Here is a 27818-nt window from a genome sequence, read left to right on the forward strand (position 1 = left end):
GGGAGGAGGTGGGGAGGGCAAGGCCAGCAGCTCTGGCGGTCCTAAGCCAGGCCCGCCTGCGCCTCCGTAGTAAATGACAGTCATGGCGAGAGCCCGAGCCACACATCCCTTTGCGGGGAGGAGTGGCTGTGTGCCGATTCCTAAATGGTGGCGGCTGTACGCATTTCACGCAGCTCTCCTAAAAATGAGCAGGTGTGAAACTTGCTTTGCTTATTCGGCAGTCAGGGCTGCCACCAAGAGAAGGCAGGATGGTGGCAGATCCTCCTTAAACAGTAATTAAATCTGTGTGTGTGTGTGTGTGTTACTACAGAGACTCCACTGTGTATCCAGTACCACCTGTGTAACAACAAATAGCTCTGCTAAGTTCAAAACTGCTGTTGATAATCAAGCAGCACTAAAAGCAATGACAGGGCTTCCACAGCCAAAGAACTATGTTCTCCACGTGCAGCTGAAACAGGGAAGAGTCACTTCCCAGGCAGGGCCAACAAAGCCTGCTGCAAGACCTTCACTGAGCAGCTCACGATCAGAGCATTTCTGCTGCAACCCAACCACAAAAAATTACAGAAAGGGCGGGAAAGAACTAACGTTGTGAAATTTCACATCACTTCCCTGCATCCCCACCAAGTTGCTTAGTTTTCCTCTTGGCCATGTGCCTGAGCCAAGCACAAGGACAGGGATTCACAGCAAGTGCATGGTAATCAAATAGCTGTAGCACTGTCTCTCTGTGGTGGTCCTAAACCGAGATGAAACATCTTTAACTTGGCAGTCATCTATTCCTTTGATCAATTTGCTTTATGATTGCTCCTGCCCATGAATGATTTTATAGAAGTGCTCCAAGGAAACACAGGACTAGAACAGAGACAACTGAACTTCCGCAGCACTTGTCCTACCGAGCTTCATAACGAGACAAGTGAGGAAGTATGGCACAGGCTGCAGCTATCATTCCCATTTTGACCAGCAGGTGCTTTCTTCAGGCCATGTAAATATAGTTTTCATAGTTAGATAAAGTTGATAGGCAAGCAGCTATGAGGAGATACAAAGGGCAAACACTTTTCTCTAGATAACTTGATCAGTACCTGGTAACTGAAGAGATGTTTTTAATCCTTCAAATTGAAAGCTGAAGTACAGAATAACTAGCTATGGGGAATCTCTGCAAATGGAGGTGAAAGCACTGGAGGGTAAAGCATTCAAACTCTACCCATGTCCACAATATGAGCTTGGCTACTTGCTTGTTCCTCTCCAATTCTTCAGGCATTCAGTGTAATCTCAAGCACTGCAGCGAATCCCAGAAAGTCATTTTAACAGACAAAATTTCCTGGCTGGAAGCATCATCACCAGCTGACAACAGAGCATTTTCCTATCCATTTGCAACCAGAATGTCCAGTACAGTGCAAAGTACATTGAGTATTTGCCTCTTCTTTGCTCATAAAACTAAGTTTAATTGTATTCTTGTTTTGCCTCTTCTTTGTTCATAAAACTAAGTTTAATTATATTCTTGTTTTGTTGGAAAGTCTAAAGTTCAGTTTTTCACATCAAGACACTCACTTGCTCTAAGCAGAAGACAAAGTTCTTGGTTGCATAGTGAAAAGTTTATTTAAGGAGAATAAGTTCCAATATACTATTACAAATCAGCCACAACACATCAAATATAAACAGTACAAACCAAGCGTAGAAGGAATGCAAGAACGCTATAAATACAATCTTCATATGTGCCCTTCAGCAAGAGGTTCAGTGCCACATTTTGTTAAAATATCCTCTCCTCCATTTAAAACTCATATCTTGGGAGGACATGAAAATCAAACGGTTGGCGCTGAGAACTCAATTTTGAAATCACAGGACATCAAAAATATTCACATCACATACATAAGGACTGACAGACAACCATCACAGTTCACAAGAATATAGGTCTGGAAAAGGTATGACCAGCTACAAGATGCTCCCCATTGAAAGACTATGCTAGCAGCTTGGAGCAGTGAGTTGAGAGCAGACTGCCTTCCTCTGAGGAAAGCAGATAGTCACAAGGGCATCCTGGAGCTTGCAGGGAGACCACCTCCTGCTATTTATCATTTCCAAATGCAGCTCCTAAACTTCAAGGTCATTACTTGGCAAAGCCACCTTAGCTCTGAGCTCAATGGTTGGCATCCACCTTCTTGCCCAAGGGACTTGACTCACCAGTCCAGATGGGCATAAACCAGATAACCCTCACTGATGGATCACAAAATTCCTCCTCTCTCCCTGCCTGATAAAGGGTAAATTTCTTGTGATGGAGCTTCTGAGAAAGTAACATGTAAAACCAGAACGGAATGCAGAACAGCCAAGGGGAGTCAGAGCCACCATCTACCCAGCCTGATGTTGTGTCTTCAGCTGCAACAGCACCAGTGTTTCAGAGTAAGTTGCCAGAGACTCTTTGGAGGCAAACATGGAATAACCCCACAGAAAATTCTCCTTCTAGCAAGATGTATTTGAATTCTGCAGTTTTATGTACCTTCTAAAACTTTATTTAGTTGGTATTTACTGCAAATCAACTTATTTAGATAAATGACTTAGCACTTTGACTCCTGCTAAACTCCTGGCTTCTTTAATGGTCTAATTAGCCAATGTATTTAACACTATCAGTTCCCAGTTTTTCATTCTACCAATTGTACCAATTGAGATGTTCTGCTACATCTACATGACATTGTCACATCCAATATTTTCTCAGATAGGAGAAAAAGAGAAAGTCTTTTCTTTCACACTTGTACATGAAAAAAAAATGCTGTTGCTTTGGTCTCTTATCCAGCCTCAATACACATAAGCACATACCACTCACAATGCTGGATTCAGACACTCTTTTTAGAGAAAATGATGAATGGCCACAAGGAATGCTCTTCTATCTAGCATTCCTCTGGTCCTCAGGTTTAGCATCAGCATATCAAAAGGAGTAGTCCTCTGGTCTTCCTTGGTATCTGACAGCAGCATATGATTTTAAAAGGCAAAGATCTTATGGCGCCAGGAAACTCAAACACTGTTCTACTACTCATCTTACAGCAACAAGGCGGTCTAGTGAACAGCTTAAATCTCCAGGAACACCCTGTAGGGGGTCTCCTTGTCTGACCTTAGGAAGTGCCTCCCCTCTACCCAAACGGGCAGAGAAACAAGGAGAAGAAATCCCTTGGATTAATGACATCTATGGCTCTTATTCCAGACATGCTCCTTGTTCCTAAGGCACCTTGTGATAAATCCGCTGTAGAGTGGCTTTAGTAGGGGTAGTGAGACAAGAAGGAAGGATATAAGTAGTGGGGATAAAAGTAAACTCATTTAAAGATTCATTCTCTACCCTAATTCCCCACAAGAATAAGTCTTTCAGCAACTACACATGTGACGAGGTTCACTTCTAACCCACCTCCCCAGGTCCGGCACCACGATAACTCGCCCACTGCAGGCTATAGATGAAGGTTACATGCACACACAGTTACAAGGAGACAAGCGCACAGGGTAGAGCCAAAAAGAAAGGTGTGTGGCTGTCATTTAGACTCAGTTGCATAGTAACTTGACTTTCTTCTTAGCACACGAAGTCAGACAACTAAGCTCTTATGCATTTTCATCTTACCTGTTCATGTAAACAGCTCATTACCAATAATCTACGTAACTGTTAAATGGGTCCCAAGCATTAATTTGCAACTCACCTATGTCTGACACCAATAACCTTTCACAAGAAACCATATTACAGGCCTCCACAGAGTCTGTAAGTAAATTAAATCAGTACAAGTGGTCCCTGATTTAAGCAATTTTAACTCTCTGTCCTCAGTAAAACACATACATTTTAAAATCCTGCTGCTACATTACACCTAAAGGGAAAAAAAGAGAAAACAACGGAGTGCTTATGACCTTCTTTGACATTAAAAAAAGCTCAACAGATTGTTACCATTTTTATAAACAATTTTATACAAGCTAATTTTTATACAAGTCCTGCACTACAGGACTGTCATATCTCTGGCTGAACATGTAAATCTTATTTCTAAATCTAAATTATATTCAGGACAAAACAGAAAACAATTTTGTGCCTTCACAAAAGCAAACCCAAAATGCAAAAGAAGCTTCTCCCTTGATTCAGCTTTTTGAATTTCTAGACACAATTTACAGGGAGAAGAAACACATTTTAAGAACTTATCTGAGGTCTTCCTTCCACAAAAACAAAGGAATTTTCCTTTCTCAAGGATTAATTTCCCTCTCTGAAGCGCAACTGCCTTTTTAATTCATTTTTCTTTCTAGACCCAAGGTCTAGTTCCAAAGGTCTCCAATTAAAATAATAAGGGTTTCCATCACTGCCTCAGCCAGACAGCAGGACTGGATACAAATCCAGGGGATACACCAAACTGAAAAAAAAATGCATGAGAAATAAGATTAATTCTTTGAACCAACTATGGGTTCGATTTTGAATGGGAATGGCTGCTGTTAATCACTAGCCACACAGCCAAGCTATTGGATTTATCAGAAAAAGAATAAAGACTATATATGCTTCCAAAGAGAAGTTGTCACTTGGATAATGAATGCTATCTGAATACCTGAGAAACAACATACTCATGTAATGTGGAAATTAAAAAAAATAAACAAAAAGAGGAATTATCCTGTCCAACTGGGAAGTTCCTGTTTCCTGCAGATGAAATATTCTGTGCCTAAAACTATCTTGTGTTCCTAAGAGATACCAGATACTTCTGGGAAGCAGTGAAATAACACACACCAAACACTTTCAGTTCCACTGCAGCAGGCCTATCTATGAGCACACTGCATTTGCAGATCGGGCACCATGCTGACTGGGGTGACATACCATATTCAATACTGCTGTTGGGCTTAAGTCAATGAGACTAGGACATGGTCACAGTTCCAAACAAGTGACCGGAGCCTTATTAAAGGTTGGTCAACACTTCAGAAAGCTAGAACTGAGCAATAGGATTATCATCTACAGTGCAACTTTTCTTAACTAAAACCATTAACTAATGGCTTGAAAACTGGCACATACTATTTACATGTCAGTGAGTGATCAAAATTGGTTGTGAGGCAGGCCTTATTAACTTCTTACAACATGACAAAATGTATTTCAAACCTTAATATAAGCAACAGTCGGACGGGGAAGTAAGTGCGAGTTAGCAACAGGCAGGGAGGCCACACTATAAGGGAAACAGGTTTTTTAGTAGAGATAACCTACTAGCCTGCAATAAGCTGTGCAACTGAGGATCAACAATTGTGGAATATCTAATGTATGTACAGGTCAGAGTTCCCTTCATCGTAAATAAATGCTAATTAGGATGCGGAATGGGTGCCAGACAGCGCATCATACATTAACCAGCAAGTGCACACAGGGTTCTCCAGATCTCACAGCAAAGGACCAAAGGCAGTCATTGCGTGGGGCAGTGCTGACATTGTGGTCAGACTGAAGGGTCTTTTCTACCTTCTTCTGTTTAGTGTCTAGGAACTTGATAGACAAAGGATGAAAAAAAATAAGGAGCACACCTTACCCAAGTTGCTCAGGCCTGATTCAAGTGCTGTACAAAGGCCACAGGATGGTCCTTCATCTCCTCCAAGAGAGGCTAAAGGAAGGAGTAGTTCTCTCCAAGCTGCTAAATGAAAGAGCATCTTACTCTGACAGATACCAGGCCCTACTGTTCTGTCTCCCTGCAAGGTTGTCTTGTGGTTGCCCCTGCTTGAATAAGGCAGTGTTACAGTTCCCCCGCTGCCCAGGTGCACGCTCGCTCTCTCTCTTTTGAGAATGGTGGCTGTTTTCTACCCATCTCAGGGCCCAAAGCAGCAACAACTCTGCTCCTTACCCTGACCTACTCTGCTGCCTGCCAGCTCACCCAGAAAGCCACTGTGCTCCAACCAGTGTTCTTTGCATTTCCACTCCTCCTGCTCCCAGCTTGGGCTGCTCTGCTGTAGACTGACTGCTTGCTCTCTTACCTTTTTGACCTACTATGTGCTCTGGGGCAGTGAATAAGTAAGCAGAGATAGTTAAAAGGAGAGCTTGAATATGGAGCAAATTGCACAGCATTACAATATAGCCTTAATAGGAAATATGCAGCCCTCCTATGAGAGTGAAATCTTTGGCTTTAACTACCCCAAAATCATTTCGTTCATCATCCCCTCTCAATAGAAGGAACGGACCAAGTAGAGGTGCTTTACCTGGAGGATTTCAAAATAAAACTCAGAACTCTACTAGAATCACCATGCAAACAGCCATTTTGTGTCTCTGCAAAGAGGTATCAAAATGTAAATACAGCAGTATTCTTAGAAAAGAGAATTATTTCAAGTTAAAAGTATTAAAATAAACAACAGTTACAGATAAACATGATTTAAAATTCATCTCTGAAGGATTAACTTAATCCTTGTTCAACTCTGCCAGTACTTGAGCAGAAGGTGATCGCTAATGCCATCACTAGCCACCAGAACATGCCAAGGAACTTCATCCTTTACCATGTGGTCAGGGTTAGCAACAGCCCTGTTGATTCTGGTTCACAGAAAGGATTGGTTAAATCCCACACCTTTCAAGTTTCTGAGCAGAGATGTTCTTTTCTAACAACACCTTTGCAACAGCAATAGCAGCTGACATGCTACACTTCTCTGGGGAGCCTTTTCCTTGCTACATATGATATTATCTAGCTGGCAGCAATACCAGTGAACCAACATGCTGCTTCTAAGAAACATTTCCTGTATATTTACTGGTTGTACTCCAACCTTTTTGTATTTATTCAGCACAGCAGTAAGTAATTTCTTCTGCTTCACATCTGGATTACAGAAAAAGCTTTTGGTGGGCACTGAAGTTTTATCATCTACATATCCCTACAATGAACAGGCATAACATCCAATTCTTAATCTGCAGGAAAACCTTCTTATGCACTTCTGGGTGCACACCCTCCCCCCACCCCGTGTTCAAACACGTGCCATGACTGCCATGCCACGACTGCCATGCCACTGCAGCATGGGCTGCCACTGGCCAGCTGCACCCCCACCCACACGAGTGCAGGAAGCATTGACTGCTGGTGACATGTAGTGGTGGTAGGTGATGAGATTATCAGTGGCTAGGTGACAAGCCAGCTGTGCTTTTGGCTCACTGCAGCCGAGAGCTGCCCTCTAGTGATGCAGATGCAGCAGGAGACTTGGAAAAGTTATTCACAGAATAGTAACAGATCAAGAATATTTTCACTTCATTTCGTACCAGCACAACAGATCGAAACCACGACCATCTGAACCTGGCCTCTGGGCATTTACCAGCTGTGACGCGAAGGCCCAGCCCGATGCCTGCACAGAGCAGACATCCTGAAGTCTTACAGAAATAGCAGCTGCCTGTGGAACTACCTTTCTGCACCGGGACAGCGGTGAAGGAGGGTGTGGGGAGAAACCAGTTAGTGTCTGAAGAAGAGCCAGCAGAATTGTGCCTTGGTTCTGTCACGCAGCAGTGCCCATCAGGCGGTACCAGGGCTGGGTGGCAGCCTGCTACACTCACCATTGCCTGCCTGCCGTCCCTGCCCCTTCCCATTTCTTCAGCTAGTGTAATAAACATGAAAGAACAGAGTCTTATTGCGGAGGAGAGAGTACGAGTTATCAAATTTCAGCAGGTAGATGCCTTCGCCTGGGTACTCATGGCTGCCTGCCTGCACCTCACGATGGCTGTTCCTCCGATATACCGGCATGATCTCTCCGTAGCGGTTCCGCAGGTAGCTTTTGGAGCCCCTTTCCACATCACCAACAGGGGCAAGTCCTGAATAGGAGAGAGGAGACAAGTAGGCCAGAGCCAATCAAGCCACTAGGTAGTCCAGAAAAAGATCAACAAGACCAGAATGCAGCAGAGGCATGCAGATATATGGAAGGCTAACTATGACAGCATTACCCATAGCATCTGCTCTGACCTTTCTGCAGATCATACCCACAAAGTCCAGCTTTCCTTATCATGACAAAGGACATGCCGAGAACCAATTCTCTTGGGAATACTAATGGACAGTATCTACTTGCCTGCCAGCCTGGTCTCCTCTCCCTGGACTTACCTTTTAGACATCTCCCTGCTTTTATACACACAACAGTGGTCCAGTGATATAGACTTGAAGCAAAAGAAAGACGGGAAAGCTCTTACCTAAAACCTTGCTGTGTTTATGTTCTCAATTCACTTCTCCAAGAGGCTTCCTCATACAGGAACCTACCCCTCTTTGGAGAGCCTGCAAAATTAATTTCAGACACCAACCTCCCAGCTACACTGGTCACATACACACTGAAGTCATAGAACAGTCAACATCACTGTGTGTTTCACAAGTACAAAGACACAGGTAGCAATCCTCTCAAATGCAGTCAGCAGAACCTACTGATGTACTGCGGGGAAAAAACCCAGCCAAAAAAAAAAACACCAAACCCAAAACCCAGAAACAAAACCTTTTTGCTCCTACTCACCACCAGAAATTTTTCAGTCTGAGAGGCTAAAAAAAACCAGTCAAGTTAAAATTTGAGACCCTAATCTTTTTATCAGCTAGAAGTTGAACAAGTGAATTCTTGATTTTATTTTTCAATGTGTTCAATTTTATGAATGCTCTTGGAGAAGGACAGCCATTGACATACATGCTGAAGCAGGAAGGACTAAATGCTTTCTCATCACAGCCTAACCAAGAACCCAAAAGGCTGCAGAGATAACAAGTGGGCTGAGTAAACAAAGTAGATGGAAATTACAGCGTATGACAGACAGTCTCAGCAGCATGGCAACAAGCACCACAAATTAACCCTTATGAGCTTTGCACTAACCTTCGATTTCCTCCTCCTCCTCTTCATCCTCCTCATCACTGGATTCGCTGACCTGAACAGTAATGGCAGTGCTAGTAACTGTGGTCCAGTCAAAATAGACTCCAAACCCAATGTCGTAGTCATCTGTAGCAAACTCCCAGCAAATGCATTTCCCATCAGGATGGGTTGGCACGCGGACTGTCACCACCTCGCCTCGTTTCACCACCATCTGGCAATTCTTCTCCTTTCCCATCTTGGCTTTGAATTCCTTTGTCTTCTCAGTGGTCCACATGGTGGGTGGAGCCAGAGGGGGAGGCTGAGCTGAAACAAGGGAAAAGATCGTGGGCTCACCTGACTTTTCACTACTGACAAGCTGTTATCTGAAAACCGTACAGCTATTTCTGATAAGGCTTTTGCATTCTGGAGCCTGCTCCCAGAAGCCTTGGATGTGAAGTTTTCCCACGCACTAGTCAGGAGCCCAAGTTTCCAGCAGGAATTAGCAGTGCCTCCAGGACAGCCTCTGCTCTTCTCTAGCCAGGGCAGGTACTTAAAAAGTGGCTCCAACAAGTGGTTTCCTTTCAGGACTCACCTTTCCTCTGCTCCCCGAGGAGGTCTGCAGTCTCCAGCTCTGCTGAAAGGATATCCACAGCACCAGTGTGATCTGACTGAATCATGACTATATCCCCTGCTCCTTGAGGTACATGGTAGTTGGTTATCCGAACAACAGCTTCCTGCACAAGGCACATAAGAAACATTGTCACAAAGACCATCCTGGTAAGAAAGTTCCCAGCTGGATTTAAAACAACTCATTAGTAATTCACACATCTTTCTGAAGCCAAGCCAGACCCTGCAGAAGCTTCTATTAGTTAAAAAGAACTGGCTGGCTCCAAGACACCTCTCTGCATTATCTCCCCCACAGCACCAAAGTCACAAACTTTGAAGTCAAATGCTGCCTTAGTCTCACAAATTACACACCCCTTGGCCTTCCCAGGAGTCCCTGGGCAGGCACATCTTTGCATCTGCCTCAGAGTTGTCACCTCTTAATAAAGCAACAGCCTTACAGATTTAGCTGACTACTCTTGGAAAGAATTCCCAAGACACAATCTCTCTAGGGAGAGCCTTTCAGCTCTGTGTGCGTCTAGACAGTTTGATTGTGGCTGTAGTCATTTGCTGCATCCTAGTTAAAAGTCCATCTATTTCACTAGGGCCAGTCTCCTCTCCTCATATATGCAAATTCACAGCTCCTGAGCTGGGTGCCACTTGCACAGGTTTTCCCAACTGTATCTGTAATGCAAACCAATTGGCTGCTCACCAAAAGAAACAAAAGACAGCAGAGTCACTTTCTGTTCCCTCTTCCATAAATCTGCAAGAAGGGAATTCCCAGAAGCCCCAGACAAGAGGCACAAGGTGAGAATAACCTTGAAGTCTCAGCAAGCCAAAAACTGCAAGGAAGCGAGGACTAGCCAAAGACATAAGAGGGATTTTGCAAATCAGACTGATAACATTTACCTCCCGCTAACGTACAGAAAAAAATATAACTGAATCTATGGTAATACTACATTTGTCTTAACCCTTAAAGCCTCAGTCCCATAGCTATAAGCACAGCAGTAGGATGGAAGAACTATTGCTGCACCTCTCTCCTTGCTTTCAGGCATAAGAAACACCCACCTACCTCTTTGAGGGACGGGATTTGGTCAGGCAGCTTCTCTTCCAATTCAGCCACTTCCAGGTCCTCCAAAGTGCCAGCTTCTTCCTTTGAATCCTCTGTCGTGCCCACACTCGCAAGTGACCCAATCTGTGACCTTTTAGAGGAACGGAGCACTACAATTCAGCACTTCCACCCAGGCTACAGCCAGTAGAGGAATCACTCTGCTCTGGAATTTGAATTCAAATGGACTGAAGGGAACAAGCTTCTGTGGTCAGCACCTGCCAGCTGCACAAAGAGCCTTTTGCGCCGCAGTCCTACCCTCATCTTCATGTGACTATCTTCCATATAAGTCAGAGGGAGCAACTTCAGTGAGATACTCCGTATTTACCGTCCTTTAGACAGCAGTAATTCACTGCACTCACCCCACAGCATGCTAGCTCACCAACACTGTACTAAGTGCAGAGATCAGTAGCAACTTTTCTGCTCAAGAAAGTACAAGTTCTTTTATGCCAGCTGCTACATGACATCTGCATATTCCATCAGAGGTCAACTGGATCAGTGAAAGGATTCAGAACAGTTTTGACAGCCATCCTGAAAATGCCCTCTATTTAAGTGGCCCATTATGCCTTTCCTATCAGTAATCCCAAGAGATACAGGGAGCAGCCAGGTGTCCTTCTGCCATATTCAAATATGCTGCATAGACAAGCAAGCCATAACACATACAACGGCAGCACAATAACAGCAAAGAGATCCAAGTACTGCACTGTGACAAGAGGAGATGGACATGTTAGAACAAAAAGAAAGGTACGTAGCAGGAAAAGAATGCGCAAGAAAGGAAACATCTTTGGCATTCATTCTCTGTTGAGGGTTTTCTTCTAAATTATATTTTAAAAAATGCTGCATATTGTCTATAGCTGGAGAGAGTTATCCCAAATGAACTCAGATGGATGCTGGAAAAGTCTCCTCTGTCATACTCAGATACTATGTGAAACTTCCATGAGAAGCAACCTAGTCTTTAAGAAGAATAGAAACAGTTGCCCTTTTGAAAAGCAAAGCCTTTTCACAGCACTATAAAACCTATGTCAGCTGCACTAGTCTAAAGGATCAGAAACATGAGAACACAGCAGTAATGGAAAATATGTACATTTCCTCAAATGTCTCCTTTCAGTAAAGAGAAATATTCTCATTAGCAAGGGAGCAGACTATCAGCATAGTGTGGAATAGTTTAAAAAAATAATTTAAAACAACGCCCATACACAGCTCAACTCAGACACACGCCTTGCTGCATCCATAGAGAAGACTAGAACAGGGCAAATGCGGCTTTTGTTTCCAAATCTTTATTCCTATGGGGGTACAGATCTTATCCAGAAATAAAGCCATTTCTTACTTAAATTCTTGCAACAGTGCAATTTCCTTTCCTAGAAATGGCATGATAAACCAGGTCTGTAAGAACAACTCAAATGAGCTGAATACCAGAATACACAAAATGGCAGCAGATGGAGAATATAAGAAAAGGAGGGACACTTGGAGGGGACAGTTTTTTAAAGGAAGGACTCTCACAGTGATCCATAACAATTTCTTTAGCAGCCAAGGACAAATTTGGACTTCTACGCCATTGTTTTCCAGCCCATTTGCTTTTTAGCTTAGCAGTTGCATGATCACACCTAGAAGGGCTATTTGGTTACTTGCTACTGTAGGTGCACACATCTCCTCAAAAGGCTCTCCATCAACATAGGAGCTAAGAGCTTGGCAATTTTTTCCTCCAGACACCACTGAAGCCCAAGAGTCTCACTGAAAAATTAGGAAGAACTACACAAGCTTTAGAAGCAGATTTACAAAGACGGAGTTCAGCTGATTCCTCCTCACACAATCCTTTTGGACCACACCTATCCCTTTCAAAGGGGATCTAACTTAAGACAAATTTATCAGGTAACATCCACAAGTATCCAGCATCTACTTTGGCCATTTTTCTCACAGTCTGTATTAATCTCTTCAAAGAAAACTGGAGGACATAATAAAGAGATGGAAGAACACATGTTTGGAGTCAAGAAGGCTGATACAGATGTCATTAGCATCAAGCCAAGATGGCATCAAACTGCTGTTTTAGTAAGTAGGGTGGTTTGTTGGGGGTTTTTTGCTGGATTTTTTTTTCCCCTGTTTTTCAGTGAGGTTGTGATTTATCTACTGTCTGATGTAATTAACTCACACATTTCTGAAATTGTATTTTGTGTAACAAATGTATGATGGCAAATGAAACTCCACTGCATACGGTATTAGCGCTTGTAACCAATGCAATGACTTGGCCACAAGCACCACATGCCCAACAGATAATAAGCCAAACATCCGATAACAGGGTTGATCAGCAGCATTAACGAAGGAGTGACACAGAAAACAAAGGGTGAAGAAAAAGCCAAAACTTTGTCAAGAAAACAGTAAAAGGTGTTTTCTTGCTCAGCTTCCACCAGAATTATGGACAGTAGAATGCTTAATTGTTAAAGTATCCTCCAGACAGGATAGAGAAAATTTCCTGCTGAGAGTTTATTAGCTCTTACAATGGCCTGCAATACCTTGCAGGGTTCCTTCCAAGCTGAATGATTCTGTGATTTGAATAGCTGAGCCATGAACTACACTTCATCATTTCATAAGCTTTAAAATAAGCTTAAGCCTGTAAGAACAGTCCCTCCTATACTGATTCTGGTATATACTGTCCCAAAGCAGACAATTCAGCCTCCAGTCCCTTTTCTTCACCTGCACAGAATCAACTGCCATACAGAGGTCACAGGGGTGAAACAGACTGTCATGCATGTGGGCCACAATACACAAAAAGATTTTCCTACCTGCTCTGTGAAGTACTGGACTCCAAAGAATCAACCGGCTGATCTGCAGGCTCTGTCTTTTCGGCTGAGTCTTCATTTTCCAACAACAAACAGAATATACGGAGAGAAGGTGAAATAAATTTTGGTCTTTAGAATATGCAGATAGTAGGAAAAACTACCGCCAGCACACAAACGCTGACAAGGTCACATGGCTGTGGAACGAAGACCTGTGCCAACCAGTTTTTCATGTTATGAGCTAAATCTAGCACCTTGCAGAACAAAGATTTTTAATGGTCTCAACCCTAGGAAAGGAAGAACAAAAACTCCATGCATGTTTTTAGTGCAGAACCACTCTCAGAAGCAGGGTTTGTTCAGGAACCACCAATCCTAGCTTTAGAAGGACAGAACAAGGCCAAATTTCATCATGTAAAACCGGGCTGACAAAGCCCTGGAAAAAGCAATCACGCAGCGGTTCCCACAGGGCACTGACAAGATGGAAATTCCTAGGTCACTGCTAAAAGGACTGATAAAAGGTCTGCCTATAAAGATGGCTCCTGGTCTCCCCCGAGTCTCCTGAACTCTGGGAAAGCTCTGTCCCCACATGACTGCAGTACGCGCTCCACAGCCCTGCTGTCTGATCACGTTAAGGCAGCGAACTGGGCACGGACAAGTTCCAGCTTTTGCAGCTCTCTGGCGATAAGCCTTACAGCCGCTGGCCATTTCGCAGAGTCAGTTCGGAGCTGGGAGGGCACCTCCAGCCCACGGGCACACAGCACCGGGCCCCCAGCCACGGCAGAGCCCGCATGGCGGGGGTAGTCCAGCTCCGGGCTAGACGGGGCCTCTTTCACCGGGGAGAGCACGCCGTCCCTCACAACCCTCCATCGATCCTCGCTCTCCCCGCTGCAGGGAGGCGGCGCCGGGAACTGTTGCTGGAGTTGCAGGCGCTGCAGGTGAGCTGAGCCGAGCCGAGCCGAGCGCCCCGGGGCGCAGCGGCGGCGGGGTCCTCCCTGAGGGCAGAGCCGGCTGCGGAAGGGCACGCCCGGGCGCCACAGCCCGACCCCTTCCCCCCAGCAGCCAACCCACCCGCCAGAGCAAACGTTCGCCAAGCTCTAATTCCCGATGCTGCTCTCCGCGAGGGGTGCCGTATTTTTCACCGAAGCAAGCCTCCCCCGTGGAAATAAGGCTTCTCCGGGAGAAACGAGGAAACCCACCACGGGAAGGAAACTCAGGGCATTCTCCCCGGCCGTAAGGCCAACGCTAAAATACGCGCCGCCGGCAGCCCCTCAGGCGCCGCCCGCCCCGCCGCCGGCGGGGCTCTTCAGGGACCCCGGCCGGGCTGCCGGCGCTCGCCGCCGCCGGGAGGGAAGCGCGCAGGCGGGGAGCCGCTCCCACGACCCGCCGCGGCCAGCCCGGCTGCCCCCTCCCCTGCCGAGCCCGTACCTGAGGGGACGCGGGGCGCGGGGCCGCCGCGGCCGCCGGGCGCCCCGGCGGCCGGGGGCTCGAAGCGGGAGCCGGCGGCGGCGGCCAGCACGTCCGACATGGGTAGGGCTGAGCGGGCGGCCCAGGCGCGCGGAGCCGGAGGCGACAGCCCCGCCGCGGCGGAAAGAGCCGAGCGGAGCCGAAGCGCGGCGGCCGCCGCCGGCGGAAACAAGCGAGCGGGGGGCGGCAGGAGCTGAGCGGGTGCGCGTGGGCCAGGCAGAAGGGAGAGGGTGGTGCCTCGGTGCTCGTCCGTCAGCCTCCCCCCTCGACAACGCGGCCAAGCAAAAACTAGTTCCGCAGAGCCGCCAGGCGCGGGAGGCAGGCGGCCTTGTAGGCCGACAGGGTGAAGGGGGTGGCGGAAGGGAGAACGGTGTGCACCTCCCGGAAGCGGCGGTTGCCATGGGAACGCGGGCCGAGAAGGACGCGTTACCGCGGCGGCCTGGGGACGGCGCCGATGGAGCCGAGCCCGGGGCCGGAGCCGGAGCCGGCCGAGTGGCCGCAGCCCGAGCCCGACGGCGCGGGGGGGCCGCGGTCCGCCTGCCCCTTCCTGGCCTGGAGCGCCGCGGAGGTGGCCGAGTGGGTGGTGCAGCTCGGCTTCCCCCAGTACGAGGTGCGGGGCTCCCGGCCCGGGCGGGAAGCAGCCGCCCTCACCGCCGCCTGAACCGGCGGCCCTGAACTCTCTGCGTGTGTGAGCGTGTGTGAGCGCTGGGGGCGGGGGAGGCGGTAATGGCCGAGGGCGACCCGCTGCCCGCGGCCCACCCGCCCTTCCCTCCGCTTCCAGGAGTGCTTCAGGGCCAACGGCATCACCGGCCGCCGCCTCATCCTCGTGAACTGCTCCAGCCTGCCCGCCATGGGCGTCACGGACTTCGGCCACATGCAGGTGCGGCCGGCTGCGGGTCCCGGAGCTCCCTCCTCAGCCCCTCGGAGCCTACCCAGCTCTCTGACCCTTTCTGCTTGCAAGCAAGCTAGGCTATAGCCTGTCCACCCAGGCAGACTGCTTATTCGGAGTGAGCCTGAAACTGGACGACCCAATTCGTTCAGCCAAACAGCTACATTTCTTGAGTCTTTTCAGGTATAAATCCTTAGCTGGCTGGAGATGGCAGGCTTCCCGTCTGGGACACCGTAAGTGCATCAGAAGTGCTTAGCCTTTCTTTAAGCCTGTGTTGTTCCTCTTCCCCCATGAAATTGCTTAGCAAGATGCATGCGCCTTCTTAAGTATCCCTCAGAATTTCTTTTCAGTAATTTTCCACTTACTGATTTGTAGAATTTCTAAAAATCTAGTCAGATTTAAACTGCAGCAATTGAGCCACCGATCTCAAGCAGCAGAAGGGCAACTCATTTTTACTTCCTTGTTTTACACTTTGCTGAACACAAACAGCTGTCTCTTCCTCATTTTATAAACATGTAATTGTCTGGTCATTTTTCTTTAAACCTACATCTTTTCTTTAACAAACACTGATAGTTAAGCTAACTAGACAGAAGTTTGGGGCTACAGTCTGGCCTTCCAAAGCATCCTGGCAGTTCAGAAAATAAGCAAGCTGACTTAAATTTCGTTACCCTCCTTGCCCTCCCTAATAGAAACCATAGAGGGACTCGGGGCTGCATTTACAGAGCCAAATCATTTGTTTCGCATCATAATTTAAAGTTGCTTTCCCCAGAGGACACAAGGTAGAAGTTCAAATAACCAGGAAAAGAGAAATATCTTTATGCTCCAACGACTAGGGTATGAACACTGTTTGTTTTATTCTAGAGCACCAAAAAGCAATTTCATCACAGTCCTGTTTGGCTGCACCATATTAACTGTTTGTTTGAAATGAAATATGCCAGCAAAAACATTGACTAGTGCCATAACTTTGCCTGTTGGTTGGGGGAGAAGGCATCAAATTACAATGCTTTGTTTTTCAGACAGCAGCCTTTCAAGTGTATTTCTAGGACAAGCAGATACAGCCTTTATAGTCATTTGCACTTATCAAAGATGGCAAGAATTTTCTAGGCTTTGTAAGCCTCATCCTCACATTGGAATATAGGGATTATGTATCGTGGTGGTTTAACTGCTGAGAAACAGTAAGCCACAGGTTAGAGGTATCAACTGTAACCCATTCTTCCTCCTGTAGAAACTGAAATTCCTTGGGGCTAGGATAAGCAATAGCCAGCATACTGCAGCAAGCTTGGAAATGAGACTGTCTCTGTAATGTTTTCCAAAGCTTGCAAGTGAATTGGGAACATCTCACAGACTTCAGTGGAACCTAGATGTTCTTGAAGATCATGCCCTATCCTGCCAGTTACTTGTGTTTTAGAGAACTTTATTTTGATAGAATCGAAGCATGCAGAGCTCTGAGCAGGATGTGGCCCTTTGGGTCTTTCAGGAAGTGTGTACTAGAGCAGGTTTCAGAGCAAAGTTAAGGCCATAATCCTGGGCACATCAGCTTCCCAACAAGAAATATCAGTGAAGTGCTGTGAACAGTTAAAACCGAGATAGTTACTATAGAAATAAATGTGATAGCATCAGCTCAGTGAGATAGAAACTTTTTGCAATTTAGAGGAAATGGCAGTTTGGTAGAGAACTACACAGTGAATTATGTGGAAGCTACACAGCGTGAACAAGTGAAGTTGCTGCTGGTTTTAATTCCACTGTACTGGTATTTTAAATACCAAACCCACTGAAGGTACTCATCTGGTGTTTTTTTGGATATCATACAAAGTAGGGTACTGCTCTTCAGAGTCAAGCCAAAGTTGGGGGAAGGGTTTGAGCAAATGCTGTGGAAGATCAGTAAAACCTTGTGGATTGTATTTCAAAGCTTCAGTCAAATCAGAAGGTTACATTCTCAGAAGTGACTTCAGAAATAATGGCAAGGCTCTGTTCACAACAGTTCCAGGTCCAGCTGGCTCAGACAGCCAGTCACCCATCATTTTCTTAATGAGCGATATGGCTTATTGGTTTAATTAGTTTTTACACCTCTTCTGTGTATAGACTTTGTTGTTGACAATATAACTTAGCAAGCAGCAATGTTTTTGCATTAGGCAGAACAGACTCCAGCTCATTCACCCATAACTTGTTTGTTCTGCAAGTGCAAAGAGGAAAGCAGAGCTATTTGTGCCAGTAAGACACCGGATGTGATGCCATCCCCCACAGTAAATCTGGAGAATGTGTGGTCTGCTTTGCTTTTACAACGTTGCATGGCGCTCATGTGTTCAGATCCCTCTTGAGTTGCAACTTCAAGCATGAAACGGTTCCAAAATTCAGAAATTCAGTTCTTTTTCCTGCTGCTCTGACACAGAATGAATGTTATTAGCTGTTGCCCTGTGAAAGGAGAATTTCTGGTATTTTGTCTTGTATTTCAGGAGATTTCACAACACGTGCGAGAGTTGCTGGGGATTGAGGAGCCACTGTTCAACAGATCCATTGCCCTCCCCTACAGAGACAACATGGGTCTCTTCCTGGAGCAAAAATCCCGATCAGGAAAGAAAGCAGATGCCCTCACTTTCTCACAGTTTATCCAAGAAGCAGGACTGGAGGCCTATACTACAGTTCCTCCTTTGCAATGAGCCCAGACTGGGGTAGAAGCAGATGTTCTCCCCATATTGCAGGGCAGGGCAACCAGAGGCAGGATTAGAGACTCGCACTGCACTTTGTAAGAAGACCAGCAGGGACAGCAGAATATACCCTTATTACCTTGCAATTTGTCCAAGGAGGTACAGTTCCACCTTCTCCCAATTATAGAAAAGGCCATTGCAGCTCGTAGCCGCTTGATGACAGCAAACACATCCCCACATTGGCGCTTTTCTGCAATCCTTTGTTTGATTCCAGGAACTAAGTGAAGCAGGAGCTATAAATCAGACTGTACCACTGTCTGTCTTTGACTTCTGCTTCACAGTTGATTAAAAAGACCAAAAACCAATCATAGACATATTTTAATTACCAGTGATTGATGACAACTTCCCTGCAGCTCACGTGAATAGATTTCTCCCAGGCTTTAGTGTCTGCAGACTGGGCTCACTGTAAAGCCCAGACGTAAGATAAATGGCATATACAATAACTGCTATACAGGTGGGGTGCCAGCTGCTGTCAGCAATCATAATTAAGCGAGGGGCCTAGCTACAACATGCACAACTAATCCCTGGCCTCACCACAGAAATTATTTCCTGAGAGGCAAAACCAAGCAGTGGTTTATCATAGTAAACAGTACTGAAAGACAGGATAGATGATGGCCAGAAGTATAAGAGAATACTGCAAGCTGAACTAGAGAATTTAGGAAATAAAAAATGCTTTGTTCTGGGTGGATTTGGACAGAATACCCAACTACCTCCTTTTTCCTTGAAAGAAGTACCATGTGGTTGTTGGTGGTGGGGTGCATTGTCACCAGCAAGGAAGTATCAATAAGTGCTGATTTAAGCCTGGCTCAACAGAAAGAGCTCCTGACTAAATCATTACTATTTTGCCTGGCAGCAATGGCTTCCTTGAGATCCCCCATGGAAAAATTAAAAAACAAACAAACAAACAAACAAAACTGGGCCCAAGCCTGTTTAGTTATTTATGCCAAAGCTGTAGCCACTACAAAATAACTGTAACTTGGTTTTGTAATTCAGTTTTCTATTGAAACTGCAACAGAAATGCAGTGAAATTGAAGCAGTTTGTAGGCCAAGATGACTATGTAATAAGCAAATTCAGACCAAAATAAAGCAAGACTCGGGCAGCCAGGGAGAAGCAAGTTTGCTGAGCAATCTAGAGAGTGAAACTTGTAGAAGCAAATGTGTACATAGAGTTATTGGCTGGAATATTTCAAGGAGTCCAAGGGCAAACAGTGCTGGTTCTTGCACCTCTCAGTCCCGTGAGGGGGCTGGGATGAGACCTCAGCAAAGCATTCTGCCATGGGCTTCATTATACTTTACGAGGATTTAGAATCATGGTCAGCAGTTTCCTCTGGAATTTCTGAGAAAATGTCAGTAGCAGCTTGGAGAATGGAGGCTTGTTATCCAACATCACACCAGGCTCCACTACAGCTGAAGTAAGAGATGTCTTGGTGCTGATCAGCCCACATTGCTTTGTAGGCCAGTCTCCAAAGGGTGCCTGCTATAATAGAGCAAGATGGCGCTGGACAAGCTCACTCTTTTCTAGCAGCTGGCCAAAGGGAGGCTCTCAGTTGTGCAGCTGTCAGGTCAAAGCAGGGGAAGGTTCTGGAAAGACAAAGCAAGTGGAAACATTTGTGGGCCATAACAGTCTGAAGCAGCCTGCTAATAATTTAACAAATAAAGGTTTTCTTCAGTGTCTGACTACAAGTCCCTTTCTTGGGTCTTTGAGAAACAATCAGACTCAGAAACCTGAATCTAAAGTGTTCCAGGAATTACTCTGCCATGTGGAGCAAAACTGAGCCTAATGGCCCTAGAACAATCCTGCACAAGCAGGACTCCTTTCCCTCAAGCAGTGTTTCCCCTGACTTAACATCCTTAATAGTCTTGTCCACAAACTACCATAAGTTTATTACCCCTAAGAACTGTCCTCTCCAGATACTCCCATAGGAATTTTTTTTCTGCATCCAATGCTCCAGTCCTGATCAGTGGCTTCATACAACCCTGATAAGTAGCCAAACAGGAACCAGGGACAAAATAACTCAGGGATGATAGTCCAGGTCTTTTATTGCTAATACATCATCTAAGGCAATCTTCCCTGGCAGGTTTGTGGTCCTAAGGGCAACATAGAGTTCAGCACCTTCCAACCCAACAAGACAGCCCATGCTTCAGCTGTGGGATGAGGCAAGTTTCGGAGCAAAGAGGAAGCCTGGACAAGCAGCACCTCAGCATTCAACCCTTTACTTACCCCTCTTGACTCCTTGAAGAGGCAAAACCTTTGCTGGCAAAACTCTTGCACACAAACTGTGGGCAGGAAGTTTTCTGCTCTGCACAGATGGGGCAGCGTTCAGGAACACAGAGGTCACTGAGTAATTTCAGTGCCTTCTGGTGAGGCAGGCTCTGCCGCATGCTGCTGTTCAGGGCTGCACAGAAAATGGCCACCAGCCATTCAGCATTGACTCTTATTTTCCCTGCAAGACAAACAAAATCAAATGTCAATTACCAGTGTGCACACAGGTGTGAAGGGATTTTCTCATCTCCCACTCCTATGAAGAATTGCATTGGCAATCAATCAGAGCTGGTTTCTTTGAAACCTCTGATCTAGGATCATTTTAGGTAAAGGATGCTGAAATTAATAGTAACAAGTCTAGTGTAGCTTGTATTTCCTGTAGCTCATTCTCATCAAGTAAACAGGATTCCTTTACAGGCTGCGTATAAAGTCCTATAACCATTCAGCCATCATGGCACGATGAGCACTGTAGCTGCTTTAAGAGCATTCAGCAATGCAAGAATTAGAAGTGCGTGCAGAAGCATATAATGAAATTGCGATGGCCAGAGGTAGCAGCCGGCAATAGGAACAGCATGTCCATGGAAACAGAAGTTGTGCCTGAGGGAAGAGAAAAAGATTTTGGACCATGTTCTGGCTCAGAAAGTGTATCTCAGTTCCTGCTCACTGATTTAGCCTCAGAGGTACTATTGTTTCATGAAGAGAAGTGGTAGCTGTTCAGAAATTGGTGGCAGGTACATGGAAAGCGGTGCTCCTGAAAGAAAGGGTGACCCCCGGGGCGCTGATCAGAGAAACTGGTGAAGGAGACACATACTGCCTCATTGTGCCCATCCGCTTCTTGTGCATAACTACCCCCTTCCACGCATGCTATTTCCACTCCAGCTGCAGCTGTACATTGCCAGGATTTCTCTAGGAGGGATTTCACAAAATTGACTTACCGCCGGCCCAGACCCAGCCTTGAACCATACAGGCAGGGGAACCACCGAGCGCAACTCCTCAGAAGGACTGCTGCCACGGTTAAGGAAGAAGAGAGCTTTTCCCTCGGGAACGGCAGGGGCACGTTGCCTGCGCAGCAGCAGCAGCAGCAGCAGCAGCAGCAGCAGCAGCAGGGTCTCGCAGCGCCGCTGGGACCGTCCCCTTCGCCCCCCGCCCACAGAGGCTCCTGGCCCGCGGCCGGGGCCGCGGCCTCACGGCGGCACTGTAGCAAAGGAGTTGCTTCAACCCGAGAGCGGAGGCAGCCGAAACGAGCGTTCCGGGAGAGGCAGAGGGAGACGGTGCTCCTGCAGAGCCCGGGCTGCGCTGCGGCGGAGCAGGTGCCCGGAGCCGGCGGTGGGACGCACGGCACGGGTGGGGTCGTGGGGTTTGAAGGTTCTGCGGTGAGGGAAAGCCGGAGGAAGCAGCAGGGAATATCCCACCGCACCATCCGTGGCTGAGTTGACAGTTGCTGGGATTCATCCCATTAACGTTTCTTATAATGACTCCTTTCCAACAGCCGTCTTAACCGGCTAGAAAGGTTCTTCCGATCTGATGGAACCTCATTGCCTTGTGTTAAAGTTAATCCATGGGCCTTAACACTGCCAATGGAGAGATGGGCAGAGTAGGATTGTTAATTTTGCCATGTAGTGGTCTGTTTAAAAAAAAAAAAAAGCATGGATGTGCATAAAAATCATCCCTTGCACTTTCTCCCCCAGTGCACATAGGTCATACCACAACTGCAGCGGCACAGGATCGCGTTGAGGTCCAGGTCCCTCCCCACTGCAGGCAGATTCCCTCAAGCAAGGTCTCTCCTATCTTTTCCTCTCCTCTTGCCTCTCCAGCTGGATCCCCGCTACTTGTCTGCCTGCCCTCCCTCAGCCCTGCAATAAACAGCCAGCATCACCCAGGTTTAGCTGATGGGGGAGAAACTAGGTTTAGCTGGAAAGGAGGAAGCAGTTAGCCTTTGCAGGATCAGCAAACCTTTTGCTAGTAAACAGCCTCGCCCATAGCATGGAGAGCAGTGTCAGGTTTGGCCCCTCACTGGTCACCTCAGCAGGTGGCCAGGACTGGCCTGACCGCAGGGGCTGGGCACCCCCAGGAGTGAGGAGCAGGAGGTCATACCCCTGCACTTGGAGCCCTCCCGAGAGCTACGGCACCAGTTTAAAGTGAAACACAATGCGCTGAATTTGCTTTTTCAACTGTGGAGACTGCAGGCTGCTTCTCTGCACCTTGTTTCCTGCGCTGTCTCACAACAGGTTATCTTGCAGTGATAATCTGAGGCCCTGGCAGGAGCGGGGTTTCAATGCCAGCATTGTGTTTGATCTGGAGCTCCCTTGACTCCTTTTCATCATGTTTTCAGGTTTATATCCATAAAGTCTACAACTTCCTCTAGACAAACAGAAAGCTGAAACCCTGAAGTGTTCCCGTGACTCCAGCAGTTGGGGACTTGGGGAAGTGACAAACCGTGACAAGGTTTGCAATGACGTTTCACAATAAAATTGTGAGAGGCAATAAGAGCTGTTCTTCTGCACAGCTCCGGCTCGGCCAGAGCACACGCGCGCTGCACTTGCCCTGTGACGTCCCAAACGATGGCAGCCCGTCCAGGCTCTGAAATGACGTGGTCCATTTTACCTGAGGAGAGGGACAGTGGTGACGAGGCTGTACACAACACAGTGTTTCTGGATGGCAGGCCAAACGACAGAGCAGATGGATGGCACATGTGATGGGAGGCAGCAGAGGAACGCAACATCCACCCAGGCCACTAGCTGAGTGTTGTCATAAAAGCACGCGAGCCCCTGCTTCTGCAGGTCTGCTGCAATAAGCAAGGAGAAAGGGACTCAAGAGCCCACAGAAGCAGCACAGGTGACTGACCAGCACCTCTGGGCACTGGCAGTGTGGTTACTTGTGCTCTGCCACATGCAGGTGAAACACAAACCACTGCTGCCAGGCTGGGACTGCTGGCTGCCTGCCCAAAGTAGCATGGAGGGACTTCGGCTGCTGCCCATCACCATTCCTACACATGGTAAAGGGCAGCAGCAGACTGACAGGGAGCAGGCAGCTGCTTTGCCAGGAATAAATATGCAGAGAGCTCAGCTGCCTCAGCTGCCTGGACCCAGTTCACGCAGGCTGATTTAAAGCCTTTAGCTGAAACAGCCGAGCCTTGGGATCTGGCTAGTTTTCAAGATCTATAAAAAGCCATTTAATAATCCCTGCTTCCTCTCTGCCCTGAGATGATTAGAAGAGGATTTGATTGTTCCAAGCATCTCCCTGGAGGACCATTCTCCCCACTTGTCTTGTTTTATGTAAGAGTTTATGGGGCAGTTGACAGTTTGTATGCACACAGTTCCTGTAATGCTGCAGGCTGATCTCCTCTCGTGGCTGGATGTTCAGAGCCCAGTGAGAAGCTTGTCTGCTACAACTGACCCTGCAGCCATGAAACAAGGAGGGGGACATCTCTGTTTCAGCACTGCCGCTCATCTGGGGAGATGTGTTCTCTGTTGGGTGAATATTTAACAACCTGGAGTCTCAGTCACCGACCAGGCTCTTGGCAAATGATAAGGAGAATTTTGAAGAGCCACGAAAATGGGGGGGACTAAACTAAAATGGTTCTTTAACTAGCCAGTGTTCAAAGAACAGGGTTAATGTCTCCACTACGCTCAGATAGGACTGGTAAAAAAAAGCAAACAACTAAATTAATGTTTGGTGGACAGTGGGTTTCCAACCCAATAAAGATCTTTTCTACAACAGCATCCTCTGCTTCCCAGTAAAAAACTTGGAGTTTCCATACCTTCCATATTTTTGGCAGAAAAACATTATTTAGTGAGTTCTGCCTGAAATGCTATGAAAAAAATGCAGTTAAAAAGTCCGCATAAGTGCAGTCCCACTTCCAGTCACAGGCTGGGGAGCACTTACGCAGGCTCTCAGGGCACCTGGTGGAAACATGGATACTGGGTGCACAGAGTCCAGCTCAGCATCAGGAATGCTTGGGCCGGCTGCTTCCCAAGGTGGCCCCTGCCAATAATCCCAACCTTCGGGCCATGGCTGTCCCCCAAGGAAGTTGGCAAACCCTTCTCAGTCCTGCTGTGCCTGGGGAAGCAGAGAAGCCCAGCACCAGCCACGGTTTCCCCAGACCACACGTGGTCCTACACTTCCAGGAAGAGTCCCATGCCACATGTCCAGGTAGCACATCCCAACCCCACTCCTTGCATCCAGCCCAACTCATACCCCTGCTCTCCAATGGGATTGCCAGAGAGGCAGAAGCTGATAGCTGCAGCCTGGTATGCACAGCATCTGTGGGGCTTGGGGCTAGACCCCAGGGAGCATGGTGTCCCCATCCCAAAACACACCACCCATGCTGAGGCTAACTGAGCACTAACTGTAAAGCAGCTCAGCAATTGAGAGCTGATACCTGGCAGATACATCAACCCACATGATGGCCAAGCTCAGCGACAAGTCAGCGTGAGGAGGATGCTAGACTAGTGACAGCAGAGGTTGCTGCTGAGAAGAGACATGAGACAGCGGAGGATGACTGGCTCATAAATCATATAGACTAGTGGCAGGCTAGTCACAAGCATTGGGCACTATAAGGGTTCTGGGCTGAAACCCTGATTTGGTGCTAGAGACAATCTCCTTTCCCTGGTTTTCTCAGGGGAAAACTAGTCCAAGTGATTTAAGACTGAGCGACAGTGAATTTATACAAATGCAGATGTTCAGTAACCAACAAGTGTGGGCATAAACAGTAGGTGACTTTTTAACCATGCAGAACCAGATAAAAAGCTAACTGTAGCATTGCACAGGAATACCTATATAATGCTTAACTTCATACAGAGCTGGTGTGAATCACGTAAGAAACTCTCTACAGAGACCAGCCACCTTCCCCAGTCCTCCCAGTGACACGTTCATGCTGTTTAGACCAACACCAGAATGACCAGTGATGTGCCTGCATCATGTTTTAGCTCAGTAAAGATGCAGTAGTTTGGGAAGAGCTTGGCATGTCAAGGTTCCTCCCTGACGTGGCTATGTCACCCAGCCAGCACATTGTACTGACAGAGAGGAGGTCGCTTCCACCTTACCTGAGGTCGTGGGGAAGTTTGCAGAAGATGGCATGGACGCACGTGTTCACTGCCAGCCCCTTGCGGCGCCTTGTCAGATACGTCAAGGCCTCACCTTCTGCTGCTTCATCAGCCTGAGAGGACTCAAAAAGCTCTGTAATGTCCCACATCTTGGCCCAGAAGGACAAGCATCAGCAGCAAGGATTTAGAAGAGGGACACAGCCTCCACCCACGCAGCATTGCAGCCCATCCTAGCACCTGCCAGGGTTTTACCTGCAGTGTGAGACCCCAGCCCTTCTCAGGGTTTCTCCTTGCTGACATGGGATCTAGGAAAGTGGCTGGTCCCCACACGCAACGCAGCCACTGAGAACAAGATGCAACCATCAGTGGATGTCTGAACTCATGCTTTCTCTGATGCTACGTTTCTCTATTACACAAGTCCCAGTGGGACCTTAAAGCCCAGCTACCTGCAAGATGCTGGCACAGCACTTGGGACAGGCTTCATTGAAGCTGCTCCTGGGCTGGAAATAATGAGAAAATCTAACCTTCAGCACGTGATTCAGTTTTCCAGTTTGAAGCTATTTTTTCATTCGCCGTCAGCTTTTCTAGGCTGATACTGTGCCCGCTGCCCTCCCCAGCTGAGCAGCCTCTCAGCTCCTTTTCCCTGCATGTATTTGCCATGAAGTCCCTGTGTCATGGCACAGCCAGCTCAGCAGTGTCCAGGTGTGGGAACCCTTGCCCAGGACCTGTCTTACTGCTTGAAGAGAGCTGCAGGGATGCTTTCAGGGGTACGAGGCAACTGTCACAACAACAGAGTGACTATGACTAGCCCAGAAAGCTCTGAAAACTGGAGCAGCTGATTCCATCCTTTGCTAAGGAGATGGTGTTTCAGCCAGCAAAGGTGCTGGGGGTTTAGAGGTGGCTGGTGCAGCACCTCCCAGCCCTGCCTGCTTCAGCAGAGGACAGCTTCATGCACCATGTAGCCTGACGCGAGGCAAATGTACAGTGCTCTTGGCCAGAGCAGGGCACTGCTGAGCTATCTGAATTACTTGTGTCGCCTGATGGAAGCTGGAGCACGCTTCAGTGTATCACAAACCTGCACTGGAGATGGAGAGAGGCGAAAACTGGCCCATTCCCTAAGGCTCTCTGCAGCTCACCCGACTCAGGCACGGCTCCCACAGGGTGAGGCACCAACTGGGCTGAAACACCCTCAGCCAAGCTCATCAGGGACAAAAATGACCCCATGCCCCATTGCAAGTGGTTGGAATGTCTTGCACTGTTTACCACCCGCAGTCCGCTGGTGCCCATGGCACCACAGTAGTTGGCACAAGGAATGAGGGTGGCCCGAACGAGGCCCCCAAATTTCCACCTGCTCAGGTTCTGTCCTGGTTCATGTCCCATGATGGGGTGGCAGGCACCAGCCCTACCTGTGCGGGTAGCAAGCCCAGACCCCTGGGGGTGCCTAGCCAGCCCAACCTGGGCACTGCTGCTGCCATGGTGAGCGCCCAGTTACTGGAGAATCGCACGCTTTCACCTGGGGAAGCTGGGAGCATGGGCTTTTCCGGAGCCACTGCAGCATCCCACGGAGCACAGAAGAAAGCAGAAATCAGTCGTGGGGGAGGACCACCTTCACTGCAGCAGTCTCTGTTTTCTTCTGCTGGGTGCAGCTGTGCCACCCTGAAGGCCAGCAGCTAGGTCAGCATGAAAAAACTAAGAGGGCAGGGGTTGAACATGTCTCTATGCCAGCTCCTGCCCACACGTGTTCATGGGGAAAAGGTGCTCTCAACCAGAAGAAGGTTGGCCTCTCCAGTGGGGGCAGATGGGTTGAATTTCCAAAGGAAGCAAAAAAGAAAGCATTTTGCTACTTTCATGCAAATTCTGTCCATGATCTACTTCATCAGCTGGACTGTGCTGCCTAAAAGCAGATACATGCCAAAAGTACACAGAGCCTAGGACAGGTATTAAAGAGGAAACCTGTATCCCACTGAGGCTGTCCCAACATCATCCACATCAGCTGGGCAGTGCCTGCCACATTGCTTAAAAAAAAAAAAAAAATCCAACCAAAACCATCAGCTCTACAGTAATTTTAGGTTTACTACTTTACATAAACCCCTGTCATGGTTTAAGCCCAGCCAGCAACTAAGCACCACACAGCCGCTCACTCACTTCCCCCCACCCAGTGGGATGGGGGAGAAAAATCGGGAAAAAGAAGCAAAACCCGTGGGTTGAGATAAGAACGGTTTAATAGAACAGAAAGA

At 47.5% G+C, this 27818-nt stretch overlaps 3 protein-coding genes across 5 annotated transcripts; 1 reads left to right on the top strand and 2 right to left on the bottom strand.

The window, feature by feature from the left end:
* Nucleotides 1-1567: 1567 nt before the first annotated feature.
* Nucleotides 1568-14911, bottom strand: TMED8 (transmembrane p24 trafficking protein family member 8). Its single transcript, XM_052782831.1, has 6 exons — nt 14643-14911; nt 13222-13302; nt 10409-10538; nt 9326-9467; nt 8758-9057; nt 1568-7732 (listed from the first exon to the last, which is right to left on the bottom strand). Exons 1-6 carry the CDS (start codon nt 14738-14740, stop codon nt 7515-7517), a joined length of 969 nt encoding a protein of 322 aa, XP_052638791.1. The 5' UTR covers nt 14741-14911; the 3' UTR covers nt 1568-7514.
* On the top strand, nt 13939-19950 carry SAMD15 (sterile alpha motif domain containing 15). Of its 3 annotated transcripts, none has more exons than XM_052782830.1 (3): nt 13939-14445; nt 15461-15559; nt 18022-19950. In XM_052782830.1, the coding sequence occupies exons 1-3, from the start codon at nt 14320-14322 to the stop codon at nt 18223-18225; spliced, it is 429 nt and encodes a 142-aa protein (XP_052638790.1). In that variant the 5' UTR covers nt 13939-14319; the 3' UTR covers nt 18226-19950. The 3 variants fall into 3 exon arrangements, with proteins under 3 accessions (XP_052638790.1, XP_052638789.1, XP_052638788.1); XM_052782829.1 differs by having other exon boundaries at nt 13939-14150; XM_052782828.1 differs by lacking the exon at nt 13939-14445 and adding an exon at nt 15101-15289.
* On the bottom strand, nt 19566-26961 carry NOXRED1 (NADP dependent oxidoreductase domain containing 1). The gene is given in 11 exon segments (XM_052783720.1): nt 19566-19651; nt 19654-19817; nt 19819-19854; nt 20495-20717; nt 21756-21904; nt 23141-23321; nt 24422-24458; nt 24460-24651; nt 24734-24740; nt 25582-25811; nt 26845-26961. Coding segments are annotated over 11 exon segments (1422 nt in total).
* Nucleotides 26962-27818: the final 857 nt, after the last annotated feature.

The sequence above is a fragment of the Harpia harpyja genome, chromosome 3, assembly GCF_026419915.1.
Source record: "Harpia harpyja isolate bHarHar1 chromosome 3, bHarHar1 primary haplotype, whole genome shotgun sequence".
In the NCBI taxonomy this organism is placed as follows: Eukaryota; Metazoa; Chordata; class Aves; order Accipitriformes; family Accipitridae; genus Harpia; species Harpia harpyja.